Here is a 19,550-nt window from a genome sequence, read left to right as displayed (position 1 = left end):
AGAACACAAAATGTTATTGAATCTTAAATCATGAGAATTTCTGTTAGTTTTAAAGAATGCTTGACATTTGATAGAGATTAGAGTTATGTCCCCTCCATCAGTATTTTCTTCCCAATTCATATTTGTCATGGTAATTTGTGTACACAATTATTTATGCATGTTATTTATTGTGTCATAAACTGGAGGGAAATATGCACTACATAATAAGAAAAAAAGATGTTTGTGTCCACAGCTATACAGACAGAAAAAGTTTCAACAAAGTGAAATATATATTATTTCTTTCTACTTTCAACATTATAAAATATGTATTATTTGATTTCACTTTTTAACCATGTAAATGCTTAATTTTCTATTGACAGGAAATAGTGCTGATTTAAGATTGGTGAGAACATACATAGAAATGGGACTGACCGGGTATAAACTAGAATTTCTTATGTCAGAAAGAAACCAGGTGAGTATATGATACAGAATTTAAACCAACACTAGTTGAGTCCTTGGTTTGCCATATAATGTCCCTTGAATATGAGTGTTTGAGTCAATTCAGAGGACACAAGTTTGGCAGCTAATGCCTCTTTAAAGATAAGGACACTACTGAAAACACAATTTGTTAATTAGGATATCAGCATTATGTCTAAAATTAACAGACATTCTGATGGAAATAACTTGTTCTAATTTGTATTCAAAAATTATTTTGACTTTCCTCATGATGGTGCATGGACAATAATGTTATTCAAATCTTTTTATCCTCCGTCAATTTATAATTCTGCTGAACAGGTGTGTATTTGGTTTTAATCAAGTTGTAGTTTTATTGATTACGTTTTAGTTAAGACGTCAAATTTCTTTCTCCCTTCTGATCTCTCTATTGTCACATCCCAAGATAGACATTTTCTCCATGTTGTCTGGAAAACTGTTCAAAGAAAGCACCATTGTTTTGCTGATCATTGGGAAATAAGACAAGCTTGCCTGAATATTATTAAAAAAAAATTTCGAAAGAGATTTGTTTGATTACCTGAGATTGTTTTCAGAAATTCATAGAAATTGTTTGTTTGTGACAATTTTACCCTCAGACGATTACCTTAGATTTTAAAAAAGAAAAACAATTTAATTCTGGTTTGTTTGGAGAAGGATATTTATAATTTTACAAAGTTAATAAAAAAATATTATTCTGTTTCAGGACACATTTGCAGACTTTGATGTAATGACAGAAAGATTAGCCAATGAAATTATAGCTTACATTGATATGTATGGATTAAATGTTACCAAACTAAGGTAATATCATCAACACATTGTGTTTATAGGTGGTTTATGTAACTCATCAACAATTTACACAGTTTTCAGTGTTTCACTGAGTATAATGGAACAATCAGGCAATGACTTATTTTTCTCAGTGATTAAAAATTATGAAAATATATGACTATATTAATATGTTACTAATAAAAAAAGCTGATTTCATATTTCTGCTTTTGGATAAAAATAATGAATATTTGATAATTGTTTACAAGTTAATATCATTCAGTGTTCTGTTTGACCTATTTTGATGATGTTATATATTTCATCCTATGAACTAGGGATGTTATATATTTCATCCTATGAACTAGGGATGTTATATATTTCATCCTATGAACTAGGGACGTTATATATTTCATCCTATGAACTAGGGATGTTATATATTTCATCCTATGAACTAGGGATGTTATATATTTCATCCTATGAACTAGGGATGTTATATATTTCATCCTATGAACTAGGGACGTTATATATTTCATCCTATGAACTAGGGATGTTATATATTTCATCCTATGAACTAGGGATGTTATATATTTCATCCTATGAACTAGGAATGTTATATATTTCATCCTATGAACTAGGGATGTTATATATTTCATCCTATGAACTAGGGACGTTATATATTTCATCCTATGAACTAGGGACGTTATATATTTCATCCTATGAACTAGGGATGTTATATATTTCATCCTATGAACTAGGAATGTTATATATTTCATCCTATGAACTAGGGATGTTATATATTTCATCCTATGAACTAGGGATGTTATATATTTCATCCTATGAACTAGGAATGTTATATATTTCATCCTATGAACTAGGGATGTTATATATTTCATCCTATGAACTAGGGATGTTATATATTTCATCCTATGAACTAGGAATGTTATATATTTCATCCTATGAACTAGGGAAAAATAAGCAAATGAGACACAAACTATGAAGATTCATTATTGTTACATATATTGTCTTCTCGCTGGGATTTATACTAAGTACGGCCATATGAATAATTGGGGGCTTTTTTCAAAGAGAAATTTAAAGTTCCCATTAAGTAAACTTGACAGAGAGCAATAACTATTGTATCTACTGTTTTGGACAGTTCAACTGCACACTAGAATTCAACTAGCCAGGTAAACACTTATTCTTTCTAGGAAAAGGTTTTTATTTTCTTTGCAATATGAATGTCTCTTAATTTTATATAAGATTCTACAATGACATTTTGTATTTACAGTTTTATTGGTCATTCCCTGGGTAATCTCATCATCAGATCTGTAGTGTCCAGGTCTAAACTGAAACATCTAGTCCCAAAGTTATACACATTCTTATCTCTATCTGGACCTCATCTAGGAACATTGTACAACAGTAGTGGACTAGTTAATATGGGTATGTATGGTTTGACATGTATATAGATAAGTCATAAGCCTTAAATTTACAGACTCATTATTTTATGGACCCATCAGAGTTGTTACTTCTGCTCTTCTGCTGTGTCACTCTTGTTATGATATTGTAATTATTGTATTTATTTATGTTGGCCTAATTTGTGTTGTATGGCCTGATAGTTGTTTACCAAATAATTATATAACTGTGCAGTTTAGGAATCACTGGAACAATCACAGAATGATTAGAACTTTCTAGAATGATCCTTATAAAAGATGCATAATTTAAACTTCTACGTTATTCCAGAAACTTCCGTTGTAACTTTCCAGGATTTTCCACAATGTTCCGTTCTAGCGTGTTCTAGAATAATCCGTCACAACTATATATATACAGACACTAAAGTTAAACTCTCATAATTAAACTTGGACATAGACATTGATAGACATTAGTATTCACAGCATTTGGATTGACACTTTTATTCTACAAACAACATCATACTGGATTGTGACATTAGTAGTGAACGTAATATTCAAATTGGATTCCGAAAGATTTCCGGATACAGATAAAGATAACAGATTGGACTCATATTTTGACAGTTAAGTTAACAGTAATATTTGTGTAATACCTTTTGTAAACTTTTGTATATTAAATATTGTTAAATTTTACTATTGATTTGTGTCTTTTGTTGGCTACAATTTAAAGGCGATTTCTGGCCGTAACAGAAATTGGGGGCTCGTCCGGGATACTGAATATATTTTATTCAAAATTTGTTTAATATTTTTATTATAACTAGCCAACAAAATTCTACAAAATGGCATTTGATGCTGGTAAATTTTTGAAAACGCCAGACCTGGAGAGTTTTGATAATTTAAAGAAAGAGGAATTAGTGTTGCTTGCTAAACAATTGAAATTAGTTTTTAAAGTATCTATGAGAAAACAAATTATAAAAAATTTGGTTATTGACAAATTAGTTGAATCAGAAATTTTAGGTGAAGAGGCTCTTGATCTTAAGGTCGAAAATGTTGACGCGTTTAAATTAAAACAGCTTGAATTAGAACATAAACTTAAATTAAAAGAACTGGAAATGAAGGAGACTGAGAAAATAAAAGAACTTGAAATGAAGGAAAGATTGGAAATGGATAAAAAAGAAAAGGAAGATGAATTTAAATTAAAAGAACTTGAAATGAGAGAAAGGCTAGAGATGGAAAAACTGAAAATTGAAATGGTCAAAGAAGAAAGCAACACTAACGTCCAGTCAAAATCAGATTATTTTGATGCAGCAAAAAATATACGTTTGGTTCCCAAATTTTGTGAAAAAACAGTTGATAAATATTTTCCACAGTTTGAGAAAATTGCTAACAATTTGAAATGGCCAAAGCCGTATTGGACTACGATGCTGCAAAGCGTTTTTGAGGGAAAGGCCGCTGAAATATACTCCGCACTTCCATCAGAAAAAAGTTCTGATTACGATACGGTAAAACAGGAAGTTTTGAAAGCTTATGAGCTAGTACCAGAAGCATATAGGCAGAAATTTAGATCATATAAAAAGTTTGATTCACAAACCTATGTGGAATTTGCTCGGGAAAAAGAAGATCTATTTGATAAATGGCTTACGTCAAAGAAAATTATGTTAAAGCAAACAGATAACAATTTCGATAGCCTTAGACAATTGATGTTATTAGAAGAGTTCAAACAATGTGTTCATTTAGACTTAAAAACACATTTAGACGACAAAACTGTTGAGTCAATACATGATGCGGCTGTCATTTCAGATAATTATACTCTTTCACATAAAAGAAGTTTCAAGGGTCAAAATGTTAATACTTCCAGTGGAAATTACAAATATCAAAGCACTGAGCATACTGATAGTAAGCCTGTTGCACAGAATAAGAGTCATTCCAGTTATAATATGTCTAGTCCAAAATTTGATACTTTTGAGAAGAAGTCACTGATTTGTGCTTATTGTAAGAAGACTGGTCACCTGATGGCTGATTGTTTTAGACTCCAAAAGAAGAATGAACGAGATAATAAGCCGAAGACCAGTGCATGTACGACACCTTACATTTCCAGTGCGTTGGAATGTCCTGCGAGTCAGGCTTTTAAGTCCAGTTTTTGTGATTATATGGAGGAATATAAACCCTTTATGTCTGATGGGTTTGTTGCTATTGTTGATGATACCACTCTTCAGCCTATTAAGATTTTACGAGACACTGGAGCTTCTCAGTCTTTATTGTTAGAAGGTGTGTTGCCTTTGTCCGAGAAGACTTCTGTTGGTGCCTCCGTTTTGTTACAAGGTGTAGAGTTAGGTTGTATAGATGTTCCTCTCCATCGTATTTATCTGAAGTCAGATTTGATAACTGGACCAGTTATTGTGGGTGTTCGTCCTAATCTCCCTGTTGAGGGTGTTACATTATTGCTAGGAAATGATCTAGCTAGGAACAAAGTGGTTGCTGAACCAATTGTTACCAGTGAACCGGTGGTGGATGTTAAATCACCTGAAGATGATGCTGAATTGTATCCAGCTTGTGTTGTTACTAGGGCGATGGCTAGAAAACAACAAAATGAGAATTTGCAAGAAGACAAGTTTGATTACATGGACCTTTCTGACACTTTTATAGCTGACAGTGAAGGTCCTGGTAGCTCAGAAAAGGCCATTACAAAACCACCTAGTGTTAACAAGAATGTTATTATGCCATGGCCAGACGTTAACAGCCATTCATTAGACCGAAAGAATTTATTTGAAGAACAACATAAAGACCCTGAGGTTCTTCAGCTCAGTCAGAGAGCTCAACCACAGGAGGAAGCAGACAAAGTGGCCGAATGCTATTACCATCAGGACGGCATTTTAATGAGGAAGTGGAGGCCTCCTGATGCTACCCCAGAGGAGGAATGGAGAGTGGTGTACCAAGTGGTGGTGCCTAAAGTTTATAGGCAAGAAATTATTGGTCTTGCCCATGACACCCCCTTGGCTGGACACTTAGGTATCAGGAAGACTAGCCTTAAGATCTTGCAGCATTTCTACTGGCCTAAACTTAGAAATAATGTTGCAGAATACTGCAAATCATGTCATATATGCCAGGTTGTTGGTAAACCTAACCAGAAAATACCACCAGCACCACTTCTGCCTATTCCAGCCTTTGACGAACCTTTCAGCAGAGTTCTAATAGACTGTGTTGGACCTTTACCAAAGACCAAGACTGGAAATGCATATTTATTGACAATCATGTGTACATCTACCCGCTTTCCTGAAGCTATTCCGCTCAGAAATATCAAGACACCTACTATCGTCAAAGCTTTGATCAAATTTTTCACATTAGTAGGACTTCCTAAATCTATACAGTCCGACCAGGGATCCAATTTCATGTCAGGTTTATTTCAGCAAGTCGTATACCAGTTAGGGATTGCTCAGTACAGATCAAGTGCTTATCATCCAGAATCTCAAGGTGCCTTAGAACGTTTTCATCAAACATTGAAGAACATGATTAGAACTTTTTGTCTTCAATTTGACAGAGACTGGGATGATGGAGTTCACTTTCTACTTTTTGCGGTTCGAGAGGCTGTTCAAGAATCCCTTGGATTTAGTCCCTTTGAGTTGGTATTTGGTCATACTGTAAGGGGACCGTTAAAATTGATTAAGGAAAAGTGGCTTACTGAACATACTGACTTGAATCTTTTAGACTATGTATCTAGATTTAAAGAAAAAATGTATACTGCTTGTCAAATTGCTCAGAAAAACTTAAAAAATGTACAGAACAAGATGAAAATATGGTATGATAAAGATGCCAGGGACAGAGTTTTTGAGCCTGGTGATAAGGTACTTGTATTTCTGCCTGTCCCTGGACATCCTTTACAGGCTAAATACTGTGGTCCTTATACAATAGAGAGTAAAATTAATGATTTGAATTATATTGTAAAAACTCCAGGTCGGCGCAAACAAAATAGAGTGTGTCATATTAATATGTTAAAACCATATTTTGAGCGTACTAATGTACTATGTGATAGTAAACCAGTTGCCACTTTAGGCATGGTTAAATTTGAGAACAATCATGACAAACCAGATGTAATTGAACCAACTTTTAGTTGTAAAACTATGGAAGAGACAGTTAGATTGAAAAATTCAGAAATTTTGTCAAATTTAGATTCAAAACTTGCACATCTGTCTTTTGATCGTAGAGAAGAAATAAAAACTTTGGTATTTTCTTTTAAAAATCTTTTTCCAGATGTGCCAAACAAAACCACTGCTGTTTGTCATGATGTTGATGTCGGAGATGCATCTCCAATTAAGCAACATCCTTACAGGCTCAATCCACTCAAACTTGAAGTTATGAGAAAAGAAATTAAATATATGCTTGACAATGATATTATTGAGCCGAGTAACAGTGAATGGAGCTCTCCTTGTCTCCTTGTGCCAAAACCAGATAAAACCTTTCGTTTCGTGACTGATTTCAGAAAAGTAAATTCAGTCTCAAAATCTGATTCATATCCGATTCCAAGGATAGACGATTGTATTGACAATATTGGTCAAGCAAAATTTGTGAGTAAATTTGATTTATTGAAAGGTTATTGGCAAGTTCCATTGACACAGAGAGCTCGTGAAATATCAGCTTTTGTTACACCAGATGGCTTATTTCAATATACTGTAATGCCGTTTGGCATGAAAAGTGCTCCAGCTACATTTCAAAGAATGATCAATAATGTTATAAAAGATTTAGACTGTTGTTATGCTTATATTGATGATCTTATTGTATGTAGTGATAGCTGGGAACAGCATTTAACACATTTGTATGATACATTTGATAGATTGTCAAAATCAAATTTGACTGTTAATCTTGGTAAAAGTGAATTTTGTCAGGCCACTGTTGATTATTTAGGGCATACAGTTGGCCAAGGTCAAGTAAAACCTATTATGGCTAAAGTGGAAGCTATTTCCAAATTTCCACCTCCTACAAATAGAAAACAACTTATGAGATATTTAGGCATGATTGGATTTTACAGAAAATTTTGTTAAAATTTTGCTACTGTTGTTCAACCATTGACTCATCTTTTACAGAAAGATTCTAAATTTATCTGGAGCGAAAATTGTCAAAAAGCTTTTGAAAATAGCAAATCACTTTTAATTAATAGTCCAGTTCTGATTACTCCAGACTTTGAAAAACAATTTAAACTTGCCGTTGATGCAAGCGATGTAGGAATAGGAGCTGTTTTATATCAAGAGACAGATGATAATGTTGAAAAACCTATATCATATTTTTCTAAGAAATTAGATAAACATCAGAAAAATTATTCAACTATTGAAAAAGAGTGTTTTGCAATGTTGTCAGCACTTCAACATTTTGATGTATATTTGAATCCCACTGTATATCCTATTCTTGTTTATACTGATCATAATCCTCTCACCTTCATGCATAAAATGAGAAACAAGAATCAGAGGTTGACTAGGTGGAGTTTATTGTTACAGGAATATGATGTAATTGTAAAACATATTAAGGGTAAAGATAATGTAATAGCTGATGCTTTATCTAGAGCTTATTAAATCACTTTGTATATATTATGTATTTTTGTTCATATTATTCATGATAAGTTTTTGTTACACTAAAACTTCTTTTAAGGGGGGAGGTGTTATGATATTGTAATTATTGTATTTATTTATGTTGGCCTAATTTGTGTTGTATGGCCTGATAGTTGTTTACCAAATAATTATATAACTGTGCAGTTTAGGAATCACTGGAACAATCACAGAATGATTAGAACTTTCTAGAATGATCCTTATAAAAGATGCATAATTTAAACTTCTACGTTATTCCAGAAACTTCCGTTGTAACTTTCCAGGATTTTCCACAATGTTCCGTTCTAGCGTGTTCTAGAATAATCCGTCACAACTATATATATACAGACACTAAAGTTAAACTCTCATAATTAAACTTGGACATAGACATTGATAGACATTAGTATTCACAGCATTTGGATTGACACTTTTATTCTACAAACAACATCATACTGGATTGTGACATTAGTAGTGAACGTAATATTCAAATTGGATTCCGAAAGATTTCCGGATACAGATAAAGATAACAGATTGGACTCATATTTTGACAGTTAAGTTAACAGTAATATTTGTGTAATACCTTTTGTAAACTTTTGTATATTAAATATTGTTAAATTTTACTATTGATTTGTGTCTTTTGTTGGCTACAATTTAAAGGCGATTTCTGGCCGTAACACTCTCTTTACAAGAGACATCAGTTGAGTTTCCCAATTTTGAACTCCATGTTACTATATATTTTTTAATCCTGCACAGCTGAACAGATGCCTCACTTTAGTATGGAATTCATTGTAGGAATAGGAGACGTCTAGGTGACCATATATCTATACCCAGTCCACACTTGTGGTCTTCACATCAATAAAATGTCTTGAATGTATATTAAATTTTCATCTTATGATTATTTTGTCAGCAACTACAAATCACAGTTTCTTGATTTTTGGCATACATTTTTGGACAAAGAATTTTTCATGGACTTCATTATATCAAAAGATCATTTTGGTGGTAAACCATTGTTATCTGTGAAGGTCTTATTGATTTTTATACGACTGCAAATTTTTTCAAAATTTTCGTCGTATATTGCTATCACGTTGGCGTCGTCGTCGTCGTCGTCGTCGTCGTCGTCGTCGTCGTCGTCCGAATACTTTTAGTTTTCGCACTCTAACTTAAGTAAAAGTGAATAGAAATCTATGAAATTTTAACACAAGGTTTATGACCATAAAAGGAAGGTTGGTATTGATTTATGGAGTTTTGGTCCCAACATTTTAGGAATTAGAGGCCAAAAAGGGCCCAAATAAGCATTCTCTTGGTTTGCGCACTGTAACTTTAGTTTAAGTTAATAGAAATCTATGAAATTTTGACACAAGGTTTATGACCACAAAAGAAAGGTTGGGATTGATTTTGGGAGTTTTGGTTTCAACAGTTTAGGAAAAAGGGGCCAAAAAAGGGCCCAAATAAGCATTATTCTTGGTTTTCGCACAATAACTTTAGTTTAAGTAAATAGAAATCAATGAAATTTAAACACAATGTTTATGACCACAAAAGGAAGATTGGTATTGATTTTGGGAGTTTAGGTCCCAACAGTTTAGGAATCAGGGGCCAAAAAGGGATCCAAATAAGCATTTTTCTTGGTTTTCGCACCATAACGTTAGTATAAGTAAATAGAAATCTATGAAATTTAAACACAAGGTTTATGACCATAAAAGGAAGGTTGGTATTGATTTTTGGGAGTTTTGGTCCCAACAGTTTAGGAAAAAGGGGCCCAAAGGGTCCAAAATTAAACTTTGTTTGATTTCATCAAAATTGAATAATTGGGGTTCTTTGATATGCCGAATCTAACTGTGTATGTAGATTCTTAACTTTTGGTCATGTTTTCAAATTGGTCTACATTAAGGTCCAAAGGGTCCAAAATTAAACTTAGTTTGATTTTGACAAAAAATGAATCGGTTGGGTTCTTTGATATGTTGAATCTAAAAATGTACTTAGATTCTTGATTATTGGCCCAGTTTTCAAGTTGGTCAAAATCTGGGTCCAAAGTTAAACTTTATTTGATTTCATCAAAAATTGAATAAATGGGGTTCTTTGATATGCCAAATCAAACTGTGTATGTAGATTCTTCATTTTTGGTCCCGTTTTCAAATTGGCCTACATTAAGGTCCAAAGGGTCCAAAATGAAACTAAGTTTGATTTTAACAAAAATTTAATTATTGGGCCTCTTTGATATGCTGAATCTAAACATGTACTTAGATTTTTGATTATAGGCCCAGTTTTCAAGTTGGTCCAAATCAGGATCTAAAATTATTATATTAAGTATTGTGCAATAGCAAGTCTTTTCAATTGCACAGTATTGTGCAATGGCAAGAAATATCTAATTTCACAATATTGTGAAATAGCAAATTTTTTTTTTAATTAGAGTTATCTTTCTTTGTCCAGAATAGTAAGCAAGAAATATCTTTTTTCCAGGTTTTTTTTTAATTGGAGTTATCTTTCTTTGTCCAGAATCAACTTAAATCTTTGTTATATACTATATACAATGTATATTCACTTTTTACTACCAACTGATCAATTTAAATAATCTTTACCATTCAGTGATAACAAGCAGTTTTTTTTTACATCTTAATATTTTATGATGTATTTAAATGAGTAGTTATTGTTGCAAACTCCATTAGGATATTTTAATTGAGATTAGTTTTGGAATAAGGGAAAGGGGGATGTGATTAAAAAATTGGGTTCAATTTTTCTCATTTGAAATTTCATAAATAAAAAGAAAATTTCTTCAAACATTTTTTTGAGAGGATTAATATTCAACAGCATAGTGAATTGCTCTAAGAGGAAACAAAAATTTTAAGTTCATTAGAACACATTCATTCTGTGTCAGAAACCTATGCTGTGTCAACAATTTAATCACAATCCAAATTTAGAGCTGAATCCAGCTTGAATGTTGTGTCCATACTTGCCCCAACCGTTCAGGGTTCAACCTCTGAGGTCGTATAAAGCTACGCCCTGCGGAGCATCTGGTTTTGTCTATTAAAATTTCAGTTGACTGTAATCTTATTTTTACATTTTTGTCGAGCCTTCGACTTTAGTCGAAAAAGCGAGACTAAGCGATCCTACATTCCGTCGTCGGCGGCGGCGTCAACAAATATTCACTCTGTAGTTAAAGTTTTTGAAATTTTAATAACTTTCTTAAACTATACTGGATTTCTATCAAACTTTGACAGAAGCTTGTTTATGATCTTAAGATAGTATCCAGAAGTAAATATTGTAAAAATAAAATTCCATTTTTTCCATATTTTACTATAAATGGACTTAGTTTTTTCTGCGGGGAACCATTACATTCACTCTGTGGTTAAAGTTTTTAGAATTTTAATAACTTTCTCAAACTATCCTGGGTTTGTACCAAACTTGCACAGAAGCTTGTTTATGATCATAAGATAATATCCAGAAGTAAAATATGTAAAAATGAAATTCCATTTTTTCCGTATTTTACTTAAAAAATGGACTTAGTTTTTCTGCGGGGAACCATTACATTCACTCTGTGGTTAAAGTTTTTTAGAATTTTAATAACTTTCTTAAACTATCCTGGGTTTGTACCAAACTTGGACAGAAGATTATCTATGATCATAAGATTGTATCCAGAAGTAGAGTTTGTAAAAAGATTACTCTGTTTTTTCTGTAATTTACTTTTAAATGGACTTAAATTTTCTTACAATCATAAAATAGTAACAAGGGGAATATTTTTATTGATTTTTTTCCTCATTGTTGTTGAGCCTGCGATTTACTGCAATAATAGGCAAGACACTGGGTTCCGCGGAACCCTTACAAATTTTTACATTTTAATGCCTGTAAGATATTTATAAAACTGCAGAGAATACCTTTTATTGTGTTAAATCTTGTTTTTCATAATAAATATAACTTACCCAATTACATCACTGCTAGATATTTTATACTTCTTTCATACAACAGATTTTTTTTTAAATATCAACATTTTGATGTTATATTTATAATTCAGTTTGGTTTGGTTTTCAGGGATGTGGTTTATGCAGAAGTGGAAGAAATCTGGTTCCCTGTTACAGTTATCCCTGAAGGACAATGTAGATCCCAGACAATCGTTTCTGTACAAATTAAGTCAAAAACCAGGTAAGAGTAGAAATCTGGTTCCCTGTTACAGTTATCCCTGAAGGACAATGTAGATCCCAGACAATCGTTTCTGTACAAATTAAGTCAAAAACCAGGTAAGAGTAGAAATCTGGTTCCCTGTTACAGTTATCCCTGAAGGACAATGTAGATCCCAGACAATCATTTCTGTACAAATTAAGTCAAAAACCAGGTAAGAGTAGAAATCTGGTTCCCTGTTACAGTTATCCCTGAAGGACAATGTAGATCCCAGACAATCATTTATGTACAAATTAAGTCAAAAACCAGGTAAGAGTAGAAATGTAATTCCCCGTTAGAGTTAGCGCTAAATCACACTATTGTTCAGAGACAATCAAAAATAGATAGAAACCAGGTACACTAAGAAATCTGATCCCAGTTCTAATATTTATAAAATGTAAGCTAAATAATGTGTTTTTATTTCCCCTGTGAGGGATTTTAATAACCCTTGTCTGTACTTCCTGAAAACAAGTTTGGCTCAACCAAATGTTATGAGACACAATGCTAATTACCACAAAGACAGATCAAGATGGAATTTGGATGGCGTCACTTTTTACTTGTTTAAAGTTGTGCCCCTTTGCAAATGGAAACTTTTAAAGTTGCATTCTCTAACTTATTTTGGCCTCCACCTAATATTATGAATTTATATCCAAAGCTTATTTATATAAAACACAGATCATATTCGTATTTTGCACACAAAAAATTATCTCCCTTTTGAGATTTTAATCCAAAGCTGTGGAAAAATTCATAGCTGGCAAATCAAATCATGTCTGGGAAATATATAGGATATACATTAACAATCCCCCAGGTAATCTGTAAAATCAAATACTGAAATTAAAGGATAAATTTGGACTGTAGATAGACGTAAGAGGATGTGGAATGAGTGCCAATGTGACAATTCTCCATCAAAGTCACAATTTGTAAAAGTAAGCCATTATAGTTTATTTAAAGTACAGTCTTCAACAAGGAGCCTTGGCCCAACCAAACAGCTGGCTATAAAGGGCCTCCAAAAGTGACTAGTGTAAAACCATTCAATGGTCTAAATCTATATAAAAACGAGTATACTTATAAACCACATCAAGTTCCTGACTTGGACAGTTGCAAATAAATGCAATGTATTAATATTTACTAACCTGCACCCTCACGTAAAACAATATAGTGTAACATCAAAGTAGTTGTGTAGATCTGCATTCCAAGTAAGATTTTTAAAAAGCATAAACATAGCATTAAAATCCCACTAAAAGTACATGGAAATCAATGTGCTGTTTCTCCTCAATGTTTTATGCATAAAATAAAATTACTGAGGCAATTTTCTCATTATATACCTTCCCTTAAGTATGTTAAAAGGTCTCTACGGTGAAATGCAGTGGATTTCCAAATATTCAGAGATTTATTTTGACATTATGATTTCAGGTTTGGAATTGTTTAGACATGTGTTACTGGTGGGATCATCACAAGATAGATATGTTCCTTATCATTCCTCTAGGATAGAGATGTGTAAAGCTGCTCAAAGAGAGAGTTCTGGAATGGGTAAGTCATCACAAGATAGATATGTTCCTTATCATTCCTCTAGGATTGAGATGTGTAAAGCTGCTCAAAGAGAGAGTTCTGGAATGGGTAAGTCATCTCAAGATAGATATGTTCCTTATCATTCCTCTAGGATAGAGATGTGTAAAGCTGCTCAAAGGGAGAGTTCTGGAATGGGTAAGTCATCACAAGATAGATATGTTCCGTATCATTCCTCTAGGATAGAGATGTGTAAAGCTGCTCAAAGAGAGAGTTCTGGAATGGGTAAGTCATCTCAAGATAGATATGTTCCTTATCATTCCTCTAGGATAGAGATGTGTAAAGCTGCTCAAAGAGAGAGTTCTGGAATGGGTAAGTCGTCACAAGATAGATATGTTCCTTATCATTCCTCTAGGATAGAGATGTGTAAAGCTGCTCAAAGAGAGAGTTCTGGAATGGGTAAGTCATCACAAGATAGATATGTTCCTTATCATTCCTCTAGGATTGAGATGTGTAAAGCTGCTCAAAGAGAGAGTTCTGGAATGGGTAAGTCATCACAAGATAGATATGTTCCTTATCATTCCTCTAGGATAGAGATGTGTAAAGCTGCTCAAAGAGAGAGTTCTGGAATGGGTAAGTCGTCACAAGATAGATATGTTCCTTATCATTCCTCTAGGATAGAGATGTGTAAAGCTGCTCAAAGAGAGAGTTCTGGAATGGGTAAGTCATCACAAGATAGATATGTTCCTTATCATTCCTCTAGGATAGAGATGTGTAAAGCTGCTCAAAGAGAAAGTTCTGGAATGGGTAAGTCATCACAAGATAGATATGTTCCGTATCATTCCTCCAGGATAGAGATGTGTAAAGCTGCTCAAAGAGAGAGTTCTGGAATGGGTAAGTCATCACAAGATATATATGTTCCTTATCATTCCTCTAGGATAGAGATGTGTAAAGCTGCTCAAAGAGAGAGTTCTGGAATGGGTAAGTCGTCACAAGATAGATATGTTCCTTATCATTCCTCTAGGATAGAGATGTGTAAAGCTGCTCAAAGAGAGAGTTCTGGAATGGGTAAGTCGTCACAAGATAGATATGTTCCTTATCATTCCTCTAGGATTGAGATGTGTAAAGCTGCTCAAAGGGAGAGTTCTGGAATGGGTAAGTCATCACAAGATAGATATGTTCCGTATCATTCCTCTAGGATAGAGATGTGTAAAGCTGCTCAAAGAGAGAGTTCTGGAATGGGTAAGTCGTCACAAGATAGATATGTTCCTTATCATTCCTCTAGGATAGAGATGTGTAAAGCTGCTCAAAGAGAGAGTTCTGGAATGGGTAAGTCATCACAAGATAGATATGTTCCTTATCATTCCTCCAGGATTGAGATGTGTAAAGCTGCTCAAAGAGAGAGTTCTGGAATGGGTAAGTCATCACAAGATAGATATGTTCCTTATCATTCCTCTAGGATAGAGATGTGTAAAGCTGCTCAAAGAGAGAGTTCTGGAATGGGTAAGTCATCACAAGATAGATATGTTCCTTATCATTCCTCTAGGATTGAGATGTGTAAAGCTGCTCAAAGAGAGAGTTCTGGAATGGGTAAGTCGTCACAAGATAGATATGTTCCTTATCATTCCTCTAGGATAGAGATGTGTAAAGCTGCTCAAAGAGAGAGTTCTGGAATGGGTAAGTCGTCACAAGATAGATATGTTCCTTATCATTCCTCTAGGATAGAGATGTGTAAAGCTGCTCAAAGAGAGAGTTCTGGAATGGGTAAGTCATCACAAGATAGATATGTTCCTTATCATTCTTCTAGGATAGAGATGTGTAAAGCTGCTCAAAGAGAGAGTTCTGGAATGGGTAAGTCGTCACAAGATAGATATGTTCCTTATCATTCCTCTAGGATAGAGATGTGTAAAGCTGCTCAAAGAGAGAGTTCTGGAATGGGTAAGTCGTCACAAGATAGATATGTTCCTTATCATTCCTCTAGGATAGAGATGTGTAAAGCTGCTCAAAGAGAGAGTTCTGGAATGGGTAAGTCATCACAAGATAGATATGTTCCTTATCATTCTTCTAGGATAGAGATGTGTAAAGCTGCTCAAAGAGAGAGTTCTGGAATGGGTAAGTCATCACAAGATAGATATGTTCCTTATCATTCCTCTAGGATAGAGATGTGTAAAGCTGCTCAAAGGGAGAGTTCTGGAATGGGTAAGTCATCACAAGATAGATATGTTCCTTATCATTCCTCCAGGATAGAGATGTGTAAAGCTGCTCAAAGAGAGAGTTCTGGAATGGGTAAGTCATCACAAGATAGATATGTTCCGTATCATTCCTCTAGGATAGAGATGTGTAAAGCTGCTCAAAGAGAGAGTTCTGGAATGGGTAAGTCATCACAAGATAGATATGTTCCTTATCATTCCTCTAGGATAGAGATGTGTAAAGCTGCTCAAGAGAGAGTTCTGGAATGGGTAAGTCGTCACAAGATAGATATGTTCCTTATCATTCCTCTAGGATAGAGATGTGTAAAGCTGCTCAAAGAGAGAGTTCTGGAATGGGTAAGTCATCACAAGATAGATATGTTCCGTATCATTCCTCTAGGATAGAGATGTGTAAAGCTGCTCAAAGAGAGAGTTCTGGAATGGGTAAGTCATCACAAGATAGATATGTTCCGTATCATTCCTCTAGGATAGAGATGTGTAAAGCTGCTCAAAGAGAGAGTTCTGGAATGGGTAAGTCATCACAAGATAGATATGTTCCTTATCATTCCTCTAGGATAGAGATGTGTAAAGCTGCTCAAAGAGAGAGTTCTGGAATGGGTAAGTCATCACAAGATAGATATGTTCCTTATCATTCCTCTAGGATAGAGATGTGTAAAGCTGCTCAAAGAGAGAGTTCTGGAATGGGTAAGTCATCACAAGATAGATATGTTCCGTATCATTCCTCTAGGATTGAGATGTGTAAAGCTGCTCAAAGGGAGAGTTCTGGAATGGGTAAGTCATCACAAGATAGATATGTTCCGTATCATTCCTCTAGGATAGAGATGTGTAAAGCTGCTCAAAGAGAAAGTTCTGGAATGGGTAAGTCATCACAAGATAGATATGTTCCGTATCATTCCTCTAGGATAGAGATGTGTAAAGCTGCTCAAAGAGAGAGTTCTGGAATGGGTAAGTCATCACAAGATAGATATGTTCCGTATCATTCCTCTAGGATAGAGATGTGTAAAGCTGCTCAAAGAGAAAGTTCTGGAATGGGTAAGTCATCACAAGATAGATATGTTCCTTATCATTCCTCTAGGATAGAGATGTGTAAAGCTGCTCAAAGGGAGAGTTCTGGAATGGGTAAGTCATCACAAGATAGATATGTTCCTTATCATTCCTCTAGGATAGAGATGTGTAAAGCTGCTCAAAGAGAGAGTTCTGGAATGGGTAAGTCATCACAAGATAGATATGTTCCTTATCATTCCTCTAGGATTGAGATGTGTAAAGCTGCTCAAAGGGAGAGTTCTGGAATGGGTAAGTCATCACAAGATAGATATGTTCCTTATCATTCCTCTAGGATAGAGATGTGTAAAGCTGCTCAAAGAGAGAGTTCTGGAATGGGTAAGTCATCACAAGATAGATATGTTCCTTATCATTCCTCTAGGATTGAGATGTGTAAAGCTGCTCAAAGAGAGAGTTCTGGAATGGGTAAGTCATCACAAGATAGATATGTTCCGTATCATTCCTCTAGGATTGAGATGTGTAAAGCTGCTCAAAGAGAAAGTTCTGGAATGGGTAAGTCATCACAAGATAGATATGTTCCTTATCATTCCTCTAGGATTGAGATGTGTAAAGCTGCTCAAAGAGAGAGTTCTGGAATGGGTAAGTCATCACAAGATAGATATGTTCCGTATCATTCCTCTAGATTGAGATGTGTAAAGCTGCTCAAAGAGAAAGTTCTGGAATGGGTAAGTCATCACAAGATAGATATGTTCCTTATCATTCCTCTAGGATAGAGATGTGTAAAGCTGCTCAAAGGGAGAGTTCTGGAATGGGTAAGTCATCTCAAGATAGATATGTTCCTTATCATTCCTCTAGGATAGAGATGTGTAAAGCTGCTCAAAGGGAGAGTTCTGGAATGGGTAAGTCATCACAAGATAGATATGTTCCTTATCATTCCTCTAGGATTGAGATGTGTAAAGCTGCTCAAAGAGAGAGTTCTGGAATGGGTAAGTCATCACAAGATAGATATGTTCCTTATCATTCCTCTAGGATAGAGATGTGTAAAGCTGCTCAAAGAGAGAGTTCTGGAATGGGTAAGTCATCACAAGATAGATATGTTCCTTATCATTCCTCTAGGATAGAGATGTGTAAAGCTGCTCAAAGAGAAAGTTCTGGAATGGGTAAGTCATCACAAGATAGATATGTTCCTTATCATTCCTCTAGGATAGAGATGTGTAAAGCTGCTCAAAGAGAGAGTTCTGGAATGGGTAAGTCATCACAAGATAGATATGTTCCTTATCATTCCTCTAGGATTGAGATGTGTAAAGCTGCTCAAAGAGAGAGTTCTGGAATGGGTAAGTCATCACAAGATAGATATGTTCCGTATCATTCCTCTAGGATTGAGATGTGTAAAGCTGCTCAAAGAGAAAGTTCTGGAATGGGTAAGTCATCACAAGATAGATATGTTCCTTATCATTCCTCTAGGATAGAGATGTGTAAAGCTGCTCAAAGAGAGAGTTCTGAATGGGTAAGTCATCACAAGATAGATATGTTCCTTATCATTCCTCTAGGATAGAGATGTGTAAAGCTGCTCAAAGGAGAGTTCTGGAATGGGTAAGTCATCACAAGATAGATATGTTCCTGTATCATTCCTCTAGGATTGAGATGTGTAAAGCTGCTCAAAGAGAGAGTTCTGGAATGGGTAAGTCATCACAAGATAGATATGTTCCTTATCATTCCTCCAGGATAGAGATGTGTAAAGCTGCTCAAAGAGAAAGTTCTGGAATGGGTAAGTCATCACAAGATAGATATGTTCCTTATCATTCCTCTAGGATAGAGATGTGTAAAGCTGCTCAAAGAGAGAGTTCTGGAATGGGTAAGTCATCACAAGATAGATATGTTCCTTATCATTCCTCTAGGATAGAGATGTGTAAAGCTGCTCAAAGAGAGAGTTCTGGAATGGGTAAGTCGTCACAAGATAGATATGTTCCTTATCATTCCTCTAGGATAGAGATGTGTAAAGCTGCTCAAAGAGAAGTTCTGGAATGGGTAAGTCATCACAAGATAGATATGTTCCTTATCATTCCTCTAGGATAGAGATGTGTAAAGCTGCTCAAAGAGAGAGTTCTGGAATGGGTAAGTCGTCACAAGATAGATATGTTCCTTATCATTCCTCTAGGATAGAGATGTGTAAAGCTGCTCAAAGAGAGAGTTCTGGAATGGGTAAGTCATCACAAGATAGATATGTACCTTATCATTCCTCTAGGATAGAGATGTGTAAAGCTGCTCAAAGAGAAGTTCTGGAATGGGTAAGTCATCACAAGATAGATATGTTCCGTATCATTCCTCTAGGATTGAGATGTGTAAAGCTGCTCAAAGAGAGAGTTCTGGAATGGGTAAGTCGTCACAAGATAGATATGTTCCTTATCATTCCTCTAGGATAGAGATGTGTAAAGCTGCTCAAAGGAGAGTTCTGGAATGGGTAAGTCATCACA

General features: G+C 34.7%; 1 protein-coding gene across 1 annotated transcript in view; it reads left to right on the top strand.

Annotated features, from left to right (window-relative positions):
* The window catches only part of LOC134698647 (protein FAM135A-like), a 55,002-nt gene extending 38,631 nt beyond the window's left edge, over positions 1 to 16,371 (top strand). The window contains exons 16-20 of the mRNA XM_063560507.1: positions 360 to 451; positions 1,175 to 1,269; positions 2,519 to 2,670; positions 12,233 to 12,343; positions 13,772 to 16,371. Coding sequence (XP_063416577.1) covers positions 360 to 451; positions 1,175 to 1,269; positions 2,519 to 2,670; positions 12,233 to 12,343; positions 13,772 to 16,371 — 3,050 coding nt within the window. The remainder of the gene's footprint in view (positions 1 to 359; positions 452 to 1,174; positions 1,270 to 2,518; positions 2,671 to 12,232; positions 12,344 to 13,771) is intronic.
* The last annotated feature ends 3,179 nt before the right edge of the window (positions 16,372 to 19,550 follow it).

This window comes from Mytilus trossulus, chromosome 1 (genome assembly GCF_036588685.1).
Source record: "Mytilus trossulus isolate FHL-02 chromosome 1, PNRI_Mtr1.1.1.hap1, whole genome shotgun sequence".
NCBI classification, from domain to species: Eukaryota; Metazoa; Mollusca; class Bivalvia; order Mytilida; family Mytilidae; genus Mytilus; species Mytilus trossulus.
This window is presented reverse-complemented; position numbering and strand designations above follow the sequence as displayed.